Genomic DNA, 15,200 nt, shown 5'->3' on the forward strand with positions numbered 1-15,200 from the left:
TGGCATATCATGTTGGCCCATTATGGGTTGGATTGTTTCGAGTACTCGTTTAATTCCTTCGTGTAGTTCGTTTCGGAGTGCCTCAAGGCTGGCATTAAAGCTGCTGCTGGTTGATTTAAATTCTACCCGCTGCTCGTGAAGGGTTCTGCGGGTGTTTCTTAAGCACTTCTCAACAATCGTAATACGATGATCAAGTGGCGGTTCGTGATCATTAGGGAGTGGATCCTCCGCTTTGCGTTTTTGCGCGGGAGGGAGATCTGTGTTCATCTGTGCGTCTGTTTGTTCGTTTGTAGCTTTAAGAGATATTTCATTTCTTAGTGTTTTGATTTTCTGCCCTGACCAGTGCTTGTATTTTCTGGCGTATAGCCTTAAGTTCTTGGAGGAACTCGGGGGGTATCGCGGCTGGTGGTGGTGGTGGGGTGGCGAGAAGGTGGGGGTGGTGGGGATGTGATTTTGAGGGTTGAGCAGTGGAAAGAAGCAACTATGTGGCTCACATTCGGGTCGCCGTTCGGTTTGCTTGCTATTCGTTGGGTGTTGCTTGCTTGGTCCTCTTGGTCCCGTTGTCATTTGAGGGTTGGATAGTACTGTTTGATGAGGGGTATGAAGGAGTCTTTGAGCACTTTAGCGTATGTTATGCGTCCGCGTGGTTGAAAACGTTGAACGTTGCGGGCACTCTGTCGTCCCGGTCGGGTGGTTTCCTTCACCCACAATGCAGATTTGGGAGCACGTGTGGTCTTCGGTGGGATTCAGTGTTCCGCAGAAACTGCAGCGGCTTTAGGGGTTCTGATTCGGACAGACAGACGTCCTGTCTGTGCCCTGCTTACCAGCATGGGAAGGATGCTTCAGTTTTACGTCGATATTGCTTGCAGCGGTAGGTCGTCGGTCTCTACCGGTCCCAATAAGGGACGCGGTTTCCATTAAACAGGACTTGTGCCATTATCGATGTCCCGAGTCTCTTCACTGCCAAAATGGAGAGTTCTGGGTTTGTAGCTAAAAATGCTGCTTTGGATTTCTTGATGGGTATCCGTTTCGGGGATACTGAAAATTGTCCCCGCCGTGGTGTTCTAAGGAGCCCCCACATGCGCAGCAATCATGTAGGTATTGCCGCCTACCTGAATAGCTTTGATGTCGGCATAGCGTTGAGCTCGTTCTTCGGAAAGAGTATTGATGATGACATAGTTTGGTGTAGGTCGAATGCGTAGCTGATCTTGCGGGTTTTTGGGGTATTTGGGCTTCCTAAAGCACCGTATCCGCTAGTGCTTCCGGCGTAATTTTGCGAAGATGGAGTCATCCACGGGGTCGCAGTACGATCTTAATGTCGTCGGGCGGCAGCGGCGCGGCCGGAGGGTCACGGCGTGGCCGCTTCTTGAAGGGGCGATTTTCCATAGTTGAATTTTTTGCAGGCTCGTGAAGACTTCGTTGTCTGCTGCACACAGTCTTCGAATCCTCGTGAAGAAGTTCTTCCGGGTTGATGGGCTCACCATCGACGGCGATTGCCTCCATGTTGGCAGCGCTGCGCTGACGCTCGGCAAGGCAAGTCGGGCGAGGCGTAGGCGTTAAGCCTAACCTGGACGTGGTCTTCGATGGATCGGTAATTTCGGCACGAGAGGTGTAGACAACTACCAAAGAGGATACTTGGGCTAATCCTGACGCCTTCCGACGTCTCTGGATGCTGATGTTAGGTGGATAGGCCTTGAAGTTTCGGCTGTCCGCATGAAACTCGGCGGAGTCCATACGAGGCACGTCCGAAGAACAGATCGAGCAATCGGAGCACCCCCCCCCCCCCCCCTCAAGCGCGAGACGTAAACAAGTTTCCCGGTGTTTTAGTACCGTGACTACATGAAACGACGATTAAGACGACGATTACAATGACGACGACGACAGGAGACGCTAAAATCCCCATCCCCTAAGGGGCTTCGTCCCTAAAAGGGACAGGAGGGGGGGGGGGGCGAAAGACAAGTGATGCAGATAGGGAGGCAGATAGGGAGGGGACGGGAAGAGCGTAATGAGTGTGAGGGGAGAGAGTAAGGGGGCGTTACGTGGCGGAGGAAGAACAAACGTTTTAGACTTTAGACCTAATTTGCAGTTTAGCAGGCACACACGCCTTGGATAGTTAATGAGCTCACAACTTGCCTGTCCTACGTTCCTTGTGCCATGTAACTTTCCCATATGTACCAGCTAGACCAACTTTTGGTGTTGCCTCAATACATACGCTGCTGTTTTTTTCACTGAATGTGGATGTTTCATGTCATACTTAGCCGAGTTGCAAAGAAATTCAGGTCATTCTTGAAGCTTTGGCTATTAGATTTTGCTTATTTGCTTTGAGTTTGAGCCATTTCTTTGCTTGCTGATTTAAGTCATAACATTTGCGTGCGTCTGGATGGAAAATAGCTCCTAATGTAATGTTCTAGGTGTATTTACTTTACCAGAGTACCGGAATGTCTTAATGTAAATAATTTATCGGTTCGTTGAAAACCTCCACCCGTGCGCCCTGCGTACTTAGGCTTAATTTTCTGTTTTCTTTGCGAGTGTTAATGCTCTACACACCTTCCGGCATACCGTTTTTCCTTTTTTTTTGCTGTTGCTGGCAATAAAAAACAATAGCAGAGAACTTTTCAACCCATCCGGAACGTTTTCTTTTTTTTGACACCTCTTAGTTGCATGGTGAAAATAAATAAAAAAAATCTACAAAAAATCATATAAGCTCAATCGTGCAACAATTGAGTCACCAAGGAGCACCACCCGATTGTTGCAGATAAAGTGTTTCTTTTTTGGTATTATGTACATCTAACAGTAATTTATCTCCGCAGGCCTCCCATACTCCACTTCTCTGTATGAGAATGCATAAAACACTGTTTTTAACTGCGCCTAACGGCATTTTTAGCATGTAAACTTTACAAGATACCGGTTGCTTATTGACTATTTGTGCCAGAAATCCATAGTGTAATGATTTATAAAGGCTGGTACAAGGGAGAGAGTATAGGCCTAGTGCATGTGGCACAATACCTACTGCGAACGCTGTTGCATTTTCTACACTTTTTGTCTATGCGCTGGACATACTAATGAAGTTGTTTTTTCTGCAGATCTTTTGGGGAATGCCTCAAAGCCATTATCAGAAAATTTGAATGCCACAGATAAACTAATCATTTCTTATAGTTCATGCACTACGAAAGGTAAGAATATGTCTCTCCTCAAGGCGGGACTTTTTCTTTACTTGCAATTGTTAAAAATACCCACCCGTTAGATAGCGTCGACAGTGTTTCGACTTTATAAAAGTCTGTTCTTGTACCGAAAAGAACATGCTGTTGTGCCGCGGTGAAATCAAAACTGAAAAAAAAAGCACTGACAACAATTTAGGAAGGTAGAAACTCTTTGACGCTTTGTTCACCATTAGTTCTAATAATTATTTTATCTCTGTTAAGGTGGTGATAAAGAAGCTTTAAAGGCCTCCGTAAAAAGAGTTCTTGCTGAATACAAGTTGGCGAAGGGAATGTGGCCAATAATTGAAGAGGGCTTTTTGCGAAACAATATCACCACTTACCAGGACATCCTCAAGAGGGCCGGGCCACGTCCTGTGTTGTCCTACTCGATTTCCTCTCAACAGAACGAACCAATCATTCTCGTAAGAAACCTCTAATAATACAACTTTCTAGAACGCTTACTAGCACTTTCCCATTTCATGAATTTTGTGACGTGTTGTCGTGCAGATGAGCAGGCCATCCCACTTCTACATGGCAGCGATCCCGGACCTAAGTTCCAGAAACGCGGACGTGGAAGATGGTTCAATGGATTACAATTATACTGACTATGATACCCGTGAGGAGGAAAGCTACAAAACATTCATTGCGAAATCGGCGGTCTTACTCAATGCAGCTGTCAAGGAAGAAAAAGCAAAACAGGTAGCTGAAGAAATCGCTGCCTTTGAAAAGGAGCTCTCCAAAGTGAGTACCAATCACGGTATTTCATTCTAGTAAAAGTTATTATTATACTTACGAACTTGAAATAAGACTGCAAAAATGGAGAGTACTAAATGTCCATATACATGCTTGCTTCACTGCCAATGACGTCGAAAGAAGATAGCGTTTCTGCCGCCACAACCGGGTAACGCCTTACTTTATTCCCCCTCCCACCTCTCGAGCACTTCACCTACCGTCTTTCTCCAATTCATTTCCCGCCTATCCTGTTTCTGTTTTCTGTCTTCAACTCGCTATCGATGTACGTTACTATTTTCCTGTCTTCCCACGTCATCTCCGAACCTCCCGCTTATTCCCTCACGTTCACTGTACCCTTGATTACCCATCCTCCTCCTCGTGCTCTATTCTTCTCTCCCTCCTCGCATACCCTCCTCTCTGTTTCATTTTGCCTCAATGCTCTTTTACTCCTATCTTCATCCTTCCCTAATATCCCATGCAATCCTACCTTCCCTCTCTTGGACCGTTCTTCCTTCCCCTCCTCTTCTCTCCGATGCACCACTCCCCTTCCTTCCCCGATATGTGTCCCTGTCCTCTACTCTTCTGTTTTCTCGTCCATGCAGCCCTACCCCCGCCTCTTCCCATCCTTTTCTTATTCTCATTCCACTCACCAGCAACAACTCTCCTTGTTCTACCTCTTGCACTCCTCTCCTTCTCATATTTTCTTTTACCCAGTACACCCCTTCTTTATTCCCTTCTGACTTCCGCACCCTGTCCCTCTCGCTGTAACCTCTTTGTCCAATCCTCGTATCCCTCACTGTTAAATATCACGATCATTTATTCTGAAGAGGAAGAAGACCTGCTCCTCGAAGCGCGAGCACGCGATCTGTTCTGCAGACATTAAAGAAAGAATGCAAACGGTTACCCGGGCCCTCTCGTGTTTACAAGTGGTGCCGTAACCAAAAGTTCCATCTCCATGCAACGAACGCCAGCAGCCTGCCTTGGAGCAGCGGAGAAGACGGTGGCGTTGGAGCAGCTGATCGACCAGGTGATAGAAAATAGCCAGCGCAAGGAAGACGAGGACGAGGAAGGTAACAACAGACACAGCGCGGCCTGGTCTGGATCGACCTGGTCCTAACAACGAGGAGGCTACCGCGGAAATAAACGGGATCCGACGAGTTGACTGAAACGTAAGAGAGCTTCAGACAACCATCTTCCAAGATGAGCAAAGAGATTGTAACGAAGAAGAGGAAGGCTTTGCTGTCGCAAATAACGCAGCTCATCAACGCAGCCGAACAGCAAATAGAAGGAACCGAAAGAATGGCGCTTTGCTGAACGCGAGCACAGATAAAGGGACCAGAAGCGCGACTAAAAGAAGCAAACAACGAAATGGAGCAATATTTAATGGATGAAGTTGCAGATAGTGAATTTGAGAGAATAATTGAATAAGACATGAAGATATTGGCTATCCTACCGAAGCTTGAGATAAGCGTTGCGGAGTCCATCCCAATTAGAGTAAATGCCCAGATTAACATCCAGACGTTAGCAAAGAGCACTCAGCACAACGCCAGGCCAGATGACGTGGAGCTGGTCAAGCTGCCGTACCTGGAGCTTATAAAATTCGATGGAAATGAGTTGGAGTGGAACAGATTTTGGACTCAATACAAATCATCAGCTCACGACAGGCCTAACATGACTAAAGCACAGAAGTTCAACTATTTGATGGCTTCATTAACTGGCAAGGCAGTGGCTACAATAGAAGGACTGCAGTTTTCCGCTGAGATGAACTATTAACACCCAATATGGTTATTAAGGGACAAGTTCGGAAGGAATGAAAGATCAGTGGGTCTGCACATGCGCGAACTGCTAAACCTTCCAAAGGTGAAATCAGCGAGGGATACCGAAGAGCTAAGAAAGCTATCCCAAGCCGTACAAGTGAACATGCTTACCCTCGATTCCCTGAATGCAGAACCCGAGTTCTATGCACCAATGATCATGCCAGTGCTGAAGAGAGTTATTCCATCAGAGTTATCAGTGGAGTTCAAGTTGAAGGAGATGGCTCAGAATAGGCAGGACAGTGAAGGGAAGAAGGAGAGCAAAGTGAGTCAGCAGGAAAAACAAGTGCGGGAGCCCTAGCATGACTTCTTGAATTTATTCGGCATCAAGTAAACTTGAGAGAGGAGACAGAACAGGAGCCAAGATCTGGGTCTCAGAAACAGACAAGAGAAAGTACTAGACAGTTTCCAACAACATCGAGTTTTTAGAGCTATTCTGGAAGAGTGTGCATCATTTGCAAACAAAGAAACCATGCGAAAGAAGATTGTCGGCGCAGCCTCCTGATGGAAGAGAAAAAGGCGGCCCTCGCAGCCAGCAGGACATGCTTCAGGTGTACGCGGCCAAATTACACGGCACATGTTTGCAGAGCTAATGTGCCATGCAAACAATGCAAAGGAAGGCAGGCGACGTCAATGTGTCGGACGAAACGAGAAGCAAAAGCAGAACAACACGCCGCAATGGGGCAACCAGAAGAATCGACCGCGTGCAGCGTGCATACCATTGAACGGCAAGAAAAGCAATGCGTGCTCCTACAAACTGCGATAGCTTGGATTAAAGGAGAATCCTCAGAGAGCTACGTCAGACTGTTACTTAGCATCGGCAGCCAAAGATCATTCATTATAGCCGGAATGGCAGAATCAATAGAAGCAAATGTCATCAAACAAGAACGGTTGACTATTCGCTCGTTCGGCGGTAATCAAACGGTGAAGATTATGGACGTGGTACAAGTAAAAGTAGGGCCTCAAACGAAAAGCTCTGAAAATGTTATTGACGTACTAAAAGTGGATGTGATATCCCGTAATTGTCTGCCAGAACGCAGAAAAGAAATTAGCGAAGAAGTGAAGAAATTACAGTTGGAGATTGCCGACCAGACGAACAAAACAAGCACGAAAAGTTCCATAGGGTTGCTAATTGGCTCTGATTATTATTGGGAGTTTTTCACGGGACAAATGAAACGACTAGGTGACAAGCTAATGGCTGCGGATAAAACGCTTGGATGGATAGTTCAACGACCATGCCAACAAAACAAGCTGAAAGTAACAAAGGGACAGGCAATCATAAAACTTCACATTGAAACTGCTGACAAAGGAATGCCAGACGAATTGCAGAAAATTTGTAGTTTCCGGTCGATCGGCCTAGCAACAAAACATGGTCAACCAAGCTCCGAAGACAAAATCCTGAAGTGGTTCGAGGAGTATATATCTGAGAAGAATGGGCACTGCTTGGTAGGTCTTTCACGGATAGAAAACGTGAAACTGGACACCAACAAATAAATTGCAACGAAAAGGCTACTACACTAACGACCAGGCTTAAGAAGTGTGATTCTCTCAGGAGATATGACGAGGTGATATAAAAGTATTTCACCTCTGGTGTAGCCGAAACAGTTAAAAAGGCAAAAGGACAAGCCAACTATCTTTCTTACTGTATGCCTCACCACGCATGCAGTAATTCGGGAGGTGCGAGCAATCACGAAAGTTAGTCGTTTTTGACGCGTCGGAAAGCTCGATGGAAAACAGATCGCTCAACGACAACTTAGATGCGGGTCAGAGCTTCAGCGAAGACATACTGTCACTTTTCCGAAAAGAAAACATAGCACAAACCGGACGCTTAGAAAAACATTTTTGCAGATAAGCATCAATGAAGAAGACCGAGAATCTTGTCGTTTTTGATGGCGGAAACACGACGGCCAGGGAAGAATAACGGAAGAAATTCGAACATGGAGAATGGCAAGCGGGACATTAGGAACCACAGCGAGCACATTTGTACTTCCGGCTACGATCAAGCACTATCTGAAAGAAATGAATTCCGAATTTACAAGAACAACAGAAAAACTACAGTTGGCAATTTATGTCGTTGGCAGTATACTCGGAGCAGCCATAATCAGTGAATCCATCAAATCGTACAAGACAAAAATTATTTTTTAGAATGGGGGAGGATTTTATCAGCATCTTATACGAAGCATTGCGACCTCCACGCGGAAAATCCTTGGTAGGCTGACAGTCAAAGTAGAAGAGCTGCGAACCTTCGTGACAGAGGTGGAAGGAGCGTAAAATAATCGACCCTTAACCTACGTGTACATCGAGCCTGGCGAGCCCATGCCAATTCATGCCATGCCTCGCCATGCTGGTTCGGTATTCTATCACTCAGCGTTGCTTACAAACGGACACGAGTTCTTGTTTGCTCGACCTTTTTCACAAGACATTCTTTTGCTGACGATGGCACACGATTCCGGCCTTTTCGTGAACTGCGCGGCTAGTGCACTGGCTCTAAAGCGTGACCAATTCGAAAATATTCTCACAACTATATACCTCGCGGTGTATCAGGCATTTGTTCGGGGTGCTGTATATAAGATAAAGTTATGTATTCGATAGCATGCTACTAGTCTGGTAAAAAAACGCTCAACCTATTTTTTCGTAAACAGCTTTACCATAGATGTGTTCATCGTTTGACCTCACTGGCTTTCAAGTATATTTTGCTTGGTGGAAAAAAAAGCTGCCGTACATATTGGGTTGAGGGCATTTCCATATAACACTTGCGTGGGTTACTGGATATGTAGAAAGTTTTTAAGACAAGCGTAGAGAGAAAGAGGGAACATACTTTATTGTCACCCTTTTAAAGGCGAACGCACCGTGCTGGAATGTCTGGAACCTTCGTCCCATCAGACGGCGGTCAAGAACTCGTGGTCCCTGGCAGCGTCCTCTGCCAGTTATATGATATCAGCCTGTACCCCGGGAACAGAGCTGAGCAATTCGGCCTTCCACTGCTCATTACTTGTTTTATGTATGCCTTGTTCAAAGGCCTGTGGTCTACTCCAGTAAAACGTAAGAACACCGCGAATGACATTTTTGTTAACACGAAAGTGATTTATGCCCGGGTACACCAAGATCTTACTGAGGTCATACCCGTCACGGAAGCGACGTCACCAAAAAAAGTGCCATTGACGCGGCGGCGGCCGGATTCTAGCCCGCGAGCTCTCTCGCCTCTCGACGCAACGGGAGGTACGAGGCGCTCTACCAACTGTGCAATGCACTGAAACGTAAGCATCTCTGCGAACGCGCCTTATGTCCTTCCCTATGACTCATTCAGATGGTGCTGCCGTCTAGGAGAGGCGAAGTGAAGTAGCGCATCATGACGCTAATGAGCGCCGACAGTTGGCGCCGCAATGCCAGCGCCTTCGTGTACGGAGGACGCGCGTGAATTGAGGCACCCCCACTGTCGCGTTGTTCCCATGACCGTTATGTGTTCGAAGATGCTGTGTCTGTGCATGTCATTTTTGGTTTTGTTGCCCAGGAATAAACCGCTATTTTTTATTTCTTTATTTCTTAATTCTTCTCGAGCGTCCACAGGAGAGGTTGGTGCCTGCGCTCGTGCTAGGGCAGCACACATTCGGCGCTCTTCCTGCCAGCGCAGGACAGAGGCGATCGAGCGCTGCGTGGACGCCGTCGCAGTTAGTGCGGAAAGGCTTCTCTGCCTTGCACATTGTCATGCGGTGGGAACCCCCGCATCGCTATCACCTCTCGCGGTTGCAGCTTGCTGTGGCGTGGTCGAGCCCGCCGCCCCTGTCGCACTGCAGCGGTCGCGGCAGACACTACCTCACCGGCCGCCAAAGCTTGTGCAGCGCTTCCTCCGCAGGACGATGGGTGCCGAGAATCGCAGATACACTGCACGCCCCCTGCGAATGGCCGACTGCACCGGCACGGGCGTATCGAGGCTGGAGACGACTGCCTCGGCAGGGATTGTCATGTCGTCAACCACGATGACGCCCGTGCTGCTCGACGACGGCTCAGGGGGTTCCCCACGATGCCGCAAATGGTAATGGTGTGGGGGATAGTCCCCATGGCTTACTCGGTGGCTGCGCCTGCTGCAGCGACGTTCCGCCCGCCGTTAACATGAACACCCAGCACGCCAGGTTGTACAGTGGGCTGCCCAGCGATAACGTCGCGCGCCAGCTCGCGAACGTAGCCCTCGGCGCCTTCGGCCGAAGAAACTTACACCATCTTCCCGTGGGGAACCCTGATGAGGATGTGAAGCATCATGGGGGTTCCGTGTGGGTCTATTGTGTAGCCGTTATGTTGAGTGATCTGGGGCGGTATTCTCGTGTTTTGTTCCTTTTGCGTCCCTTTCAAAAGTGTCCCTTTTGGCGAGCCCTGATTGGCTAAAATCAAACAACCGGAAGTGACGTGACGCAAGCGCGGCAAACCTACTGCCAACCTTTTTCCATGCTGCCAACGTCCACTTCTAAACCGGAAGTACGTCACGATGAAAGGGACGCGAAAGGGACGTTTTCAAAAGGGACAGTTACGAGAATACCGCCCCTGGTGTTTAGTAGCGCCAGAGGGAATTCCGCGTCCGGGTCCACACCGGTGGCAAAGGCACGCAAGTACTGTTGTGTGACGGTGAGTAGGTGGTGGTTCTCGAGGCGCCGAAACTCGTCCATCATGTTCTTGTCGATGTTGTCGTCTCTGTGGGAGAATAGGTAGTCTCCGTCAGCGTTGGGGAGATAAAGGTTGTTGACGTTGATGCACCGGCTGAGAGCAACGTACACGTCCTCCTCTTCGCAGCTTTGTCTTCTTCTCCTTCTTCTTCAGCGGTTCCCGTACGTTAAGATGACGACGGTGGTTGAACGCGAAGCTATGTCGTGATGTATTAGCAACGTACACGCCCTCCTCTGAGCAGCTTTGTCTTCTTCTCCTTCTTCAGCGGTTACTTTTCCCTACGGGTAGATGACGACGGTGGTTGAACGCGAAGCTACCTCGTGATGGATTCTTTGGTTGGCAAATCCCTTGGGGCACCCTGCCACAATCATCATTAGATGCGCTGCGGACGGGGCACGGACAAGTGACATGCCCTCGAGCAAGAGATGCTTCGCATATAAGCGTTGACGAGGTAAAGGTTGTAGACGTTGGTGCACCGACTGAGAGCAACGTACCGCCCTCCTCTTCACACCTTTGTCTTCTTCTCCTCCTTTTTCTTCCTTTTTCTTCAACATCATCAGAGGTGCTGCGGACGGGGCATGGAAAAGTGACAACCCCCCGAGCAAGAGATGCTCCGCATCTAAAATCATTTCGAAAATGCTGTCTTCCTCTTTGCATCCTCGCCCATTTTCTGTGGCGTTTTAGTGTGACTTCAAAAGGAAATGACTTGGCTTGACTGCGCTACTGCACGGCTCGCCGACCTTCCGACAGAGTCAGTCGGCCCAGCGTTTAGTCCGCCGGCCGCCGACGGGTCGTCGCGATTCGTTCGCTCAGTTGAAACTGCACTTTTGTGAATAGGAGAATGTGCCTTTCTTTACTTTGTTTGTTTATACACTGTATCAAGCTCCAAGTCCAGGTCGCTCCACACAAGCGCTGCACAAGCGCAGATGCGACGCTTCGCTGACTGGTACGCTAATAGGAAAATCTAAGGCCACTTGAAGGCGGGAGAAGAGTCAGCGAAGTCAATATAGGTACTAAGGAAATAAAATCAGCTGAAACTTTTACCGTACAGCGTAAAAGCAGTGAACAGGAAGAATTTTTTTGCGCTTGGAGAACAAGCACAGCGGTCAGCAGCACGATCAAACATCTGCGAACGCTTTTCCGTCTAAGAAATGCAATTGCTAGACATGAGATATTTTGGAAATTTGGGGGATGCTTACTACACGAGCGTCATACAACAAATAGTCACCGAAGCTGTTTGAAATGCTAAAACTAAATAAAAGTGTAAACTGGTTCTACATTGTATACCTTATATTTACAACTCCGTCAGCGTTGGTCCGTGGCCGAGGACTGTGCTTCCGGTAGCGCTAGCGGGCGGACGCAAGATGTCGAGCTGCTCAGTTGGAGCGGTCATTGCGGCTTCGGGCCGCGGAAACAGGACAACGGAAAACGAAGCGCAGGACTACCAGATAATTCTGCCTCAACTGCCATCAGGTCGGTTCGTTTTGAACACAGTATTCTTGCACGCTGACGTCAAAGCGAGGCCTTATCGAGTGGAAGATTTTCGAGACGCGCTCGCACACTTGGAACTGCTCCCCGACGTGATAGCGTTGGGAGCGTTCCAAATGAATCACGTGTGGGCAGTAACATTGAAGGACGCCGAAAGTGCCAAAAAGTTGGTTGATTTTCATCGACCCGAATCGACCCGTGGTCATCGACCCGAGCATGGTCATCGACCCGAATAACCAGGTGCTGCGAGTTAAAGTGCTCTGGGTTCTTGATGGTGTGCCCGACGACATGGTGCGAGCCGCGTTTGCGCCGTGCGGCGTTGGGACTGACGTCGCAAGAGACCGGTGGCGTGTGTCTGGGTGCGGCGACAAGGGCTCGACAACGCGCCTTGTGTCGCTGAAACTCAAGGCAGGCGTCACCCCCGACGACGTGTCCCACCAGCTCCAAATCGCCGGGGACAACGCACTCGTAGTCGTTCCGGGGCGTCTGCCGCTTTGCCTGCCGTGTCAGCGTTCTGGACACGTTCGACGGCAGTGTAGCTGCGCTCGTCGTCGTTTTGGCCACGAGGCCTCACAGTGTGTGCAAACTTACGCCACTGTCGCAGGACCAGTGGGGTGTGACGACAAATCTGAGCACCTCATGGATGAAGCTGAAGCGGAAGAAGTCGCCGCTGGAGGAGGGGGAAACGAGCCAGCGTCGACGCATGAGCTCAAGGACCTGCCGACGTGCAAGTCACCCACCGTACAAGCTGGCAAAGAGGGACAGGGAAAAGGAAATGACCGGCCGGGCCTCAACACGGACGACTTATCACTGCCACCAGTGAACCAAGCTGCCCAAGGCGGAGCCATCCTGGAAACCGACCAAGCGGACGGTGGGAAGGAGTCAGACGATGTCACCATCGATATGGACAAGAGCAAGGACCTCGCTAGTAGCACCTGCGGAAAGTATGGACGCGAGAGTAACGCCGAAATGACAGAAGGCGACAATGCGGCTTCCGACGAGCCGCCTTGGAAAGCGGTAGCGGTGCTGGGGCGGCGTTCCACACAGAAGACCAAGCGTAGCGTTTCCCCGGACAGGAGGGAGTCAGCGTCGACGCCGGCGAAGACGCCGACGTAGTCGCGCGAGTGGTGTGCGCCGGTGTGCGAGTGAGCCAGCGTCGGTCATCCTTGTGTCTGAGAATCCTGGTCCGTAATGCAGTAGTGTATTCTGCGCTGCTTTTGAATCCACGCCCCGTACCCGTGGTGCTTTCTGTAGTGTATGGGGGGGGGGGGCAGGACAACGTAAGGATATTGTCGAGGTCCGAACAGGTGCCATAAATTGGTATGGGGCACATGACAGCTTCTATGTCATTTCGACGGCGCATTTTGCTGACTACAGCGATTCGTTCCTCTTCCTGGCATTAATGAAAGCACCATCCTGTCCACACGCTCATTAATGTGAATGGCAACGAATCTCCTTCAGCACTTAATGTGGCAACAATCAACGTCAGGAGCCCGTCGTCAAAAAGGAGACAGTACCAGCTTAAACGCCTTTTTCTGGAAGACGATATCGACATAATCGCCGTTTAAGAGACGAAAATTGAAAGTCAGGAGCAAACGGACCGGATGGTGCAAACTTTCAGAGCACGATATAACGTTTGCGTGTCCCACTCGGTAGGCGCGTCGGCTGGATGTGCGCTTTTTCTGCGTAATTCTGCGGGAATTTTTGAAGAAAGTGTCAGTGTTTGCGAACGTGGTCGCTTTATTGTGTGCTATTTTTTTTTGTACTCGGAATTGGCATGGAGAGTGATTTGTGTATATGCGCCAAATAAGGAAGTGGATCACCGCCTTTTTTTTTTTGAAAGTTTGAAAGTGTATTTAAACTGCGAAAGGCACGTAATATTTCTTGGCGATTTCAACTGCGTCTGTTCAAGCACTGATAGAGCAAGAAAACCGTCGACACATGATTTGAGTGCGATGGTTTTAAATAGCCTAGTGCATGAGTTTGGCCTAGAGGACGTCGCGTGTGTTCTGTCGAACATGAATGCACCACAGTACACACATTTTCAACGTGACAGTCACGCAATATTAGACAGAGTTTACGTATCACTGGGTTTTGTGCCTCTGTGCGAGGCCTACAACGTGAAACCGCTGTCCTTCAGCGACCACACCATGGTGACGTTTACAATAGGTCAGAAGCAAAGAAAAACTCGCTTTAGCTGGGATACCTGGAAATTCAATGCCAAAATACTCAATGATGAACCATTCACAACTGGTGTAAAGAAAAGATTATCGCAGGCAATCGGAACAGAAAGTGGGTCACTTATCACTGTCTGATAACAGCTAAAAAGTGACGTTAAGATCAGTGCAATAGAAAGATCGTCCGTCATACGTCATAAAGAAAAGGAGGAGGAAACACAACTACAAAGGCAGTTGCACAGCCGGAACTTTTACAAAAGAAATAAGAGAGGTTAAAAATAAGTTGCAGGCCATTGACATCGAAAAGTACAGGGGTGCCATAGTGCGCGCACGGGCAGACCGACTCTGGTTGGGCGAAACGCCAACCAAACGTTCGCTGAGTGACGAAAAGGGTTATGCGAAAAAGAATGAGATTAAAGCTACTCGATACAATAATGTGGTTTCTAGGGACTCTGAAGTCGTGGAGGGCGCGTTTTTTTAACATTATAATCACCTGCCCCCTGCAATAGCTAGTATAATCGATGTACCTTCATTTAAGATTGCCATCGAAAAATACTTTTGTTCCTTATAATTGCATTTATGTTATTGACTCTGTTGTGTATACTACCTTGCATTTTTGTTGTCCACTATTGTTTTTTTTTTCTTGTCCCCAATGTTTTGTTTCACTTTTGTTTTTGTTTTCTGGTGATAATGCCAGTGACCACTCCCTTCTGTAACGCCCTCTGGGCTTTGAAGGTATTGAAATAAATAAATAAATAAATAAATAAACTGCTGGGAACTGGAAAGCAAGGCAGTAAAGATTACGAGCAGTAAAGATTACGAACAAACTTTCTTGCCGTCAATGCCAAAGTTAAGTGATGATGACAGAGCAAGCATGGAGGCGCCGATCAGTTTGCAGGAGATAAATAAAGCCATCGACGAATTATCCATAGGGAAGTCACCGGGGCCAGATGGATTGGGAACCGAGTTTTACAAGTTCTCCAAAGAAGATATAGCAGTAATTTTGTACAGGGTCATAACGGAAGCGTATGAATCCAAGAGAACACTGCCTTCGTTCCGGAATAGCCATATTGTGTGAATTCCTAAAACTGATGATCCTGAAAAACTGTTGGCGGCAGAGTCGTATCGGCCAA

At 48.3% G+C, this 15,200-nt stretch overlaps 1 protein-coding gene across 2 annotated transcripts in view; it reads left to right on the top strand.

The window, feature by feature from the left end:
* Positions 1-15,200, top strand: part of LOC144147353 (neprilysin-1-like) — a 109,025-nt gene that overhangs the window by 14,769 nt on the left and 79,056 nt on the right. For both annotated transcript variants that reach the window (XM_077679465.1, XM_077679466.1), the window contains exons 5-7: positions 3,084-3,173; positions 3,423-3,622; positions 3,708-3,941. In XM_077679465.1, the coding sequence (XP_077535591.1) occupies positions 3,084-3,173; positions 3,423-3,622; positions 3,708-3,941 (524 nt within the window). The remainder of the gene's footprint in view (positions 1-3,083; positions 3,174-3,422; positions 3,623-3,707; positions 3,942-15,200) is intronic.

This window comes from Haemaphysalis longicornis, unplaced genomic scaffold, assembly GCF_048455015.1.
Source record: "Haemaphysalis longicornis isolate Haplotype H1 unplaced genomic scaffold, Haemaphysalis longicornis Haplotype H1 scaffold_7, whole genome shotgun sequence".
In the NCBI taxonomy this organism is placed as follows: Eukaryota; Metazoa; Arthropoda; class Arachnida; order Ixodida; family Ixodidae; genus Haemaphysalis; species Haemaphysalis longicornis.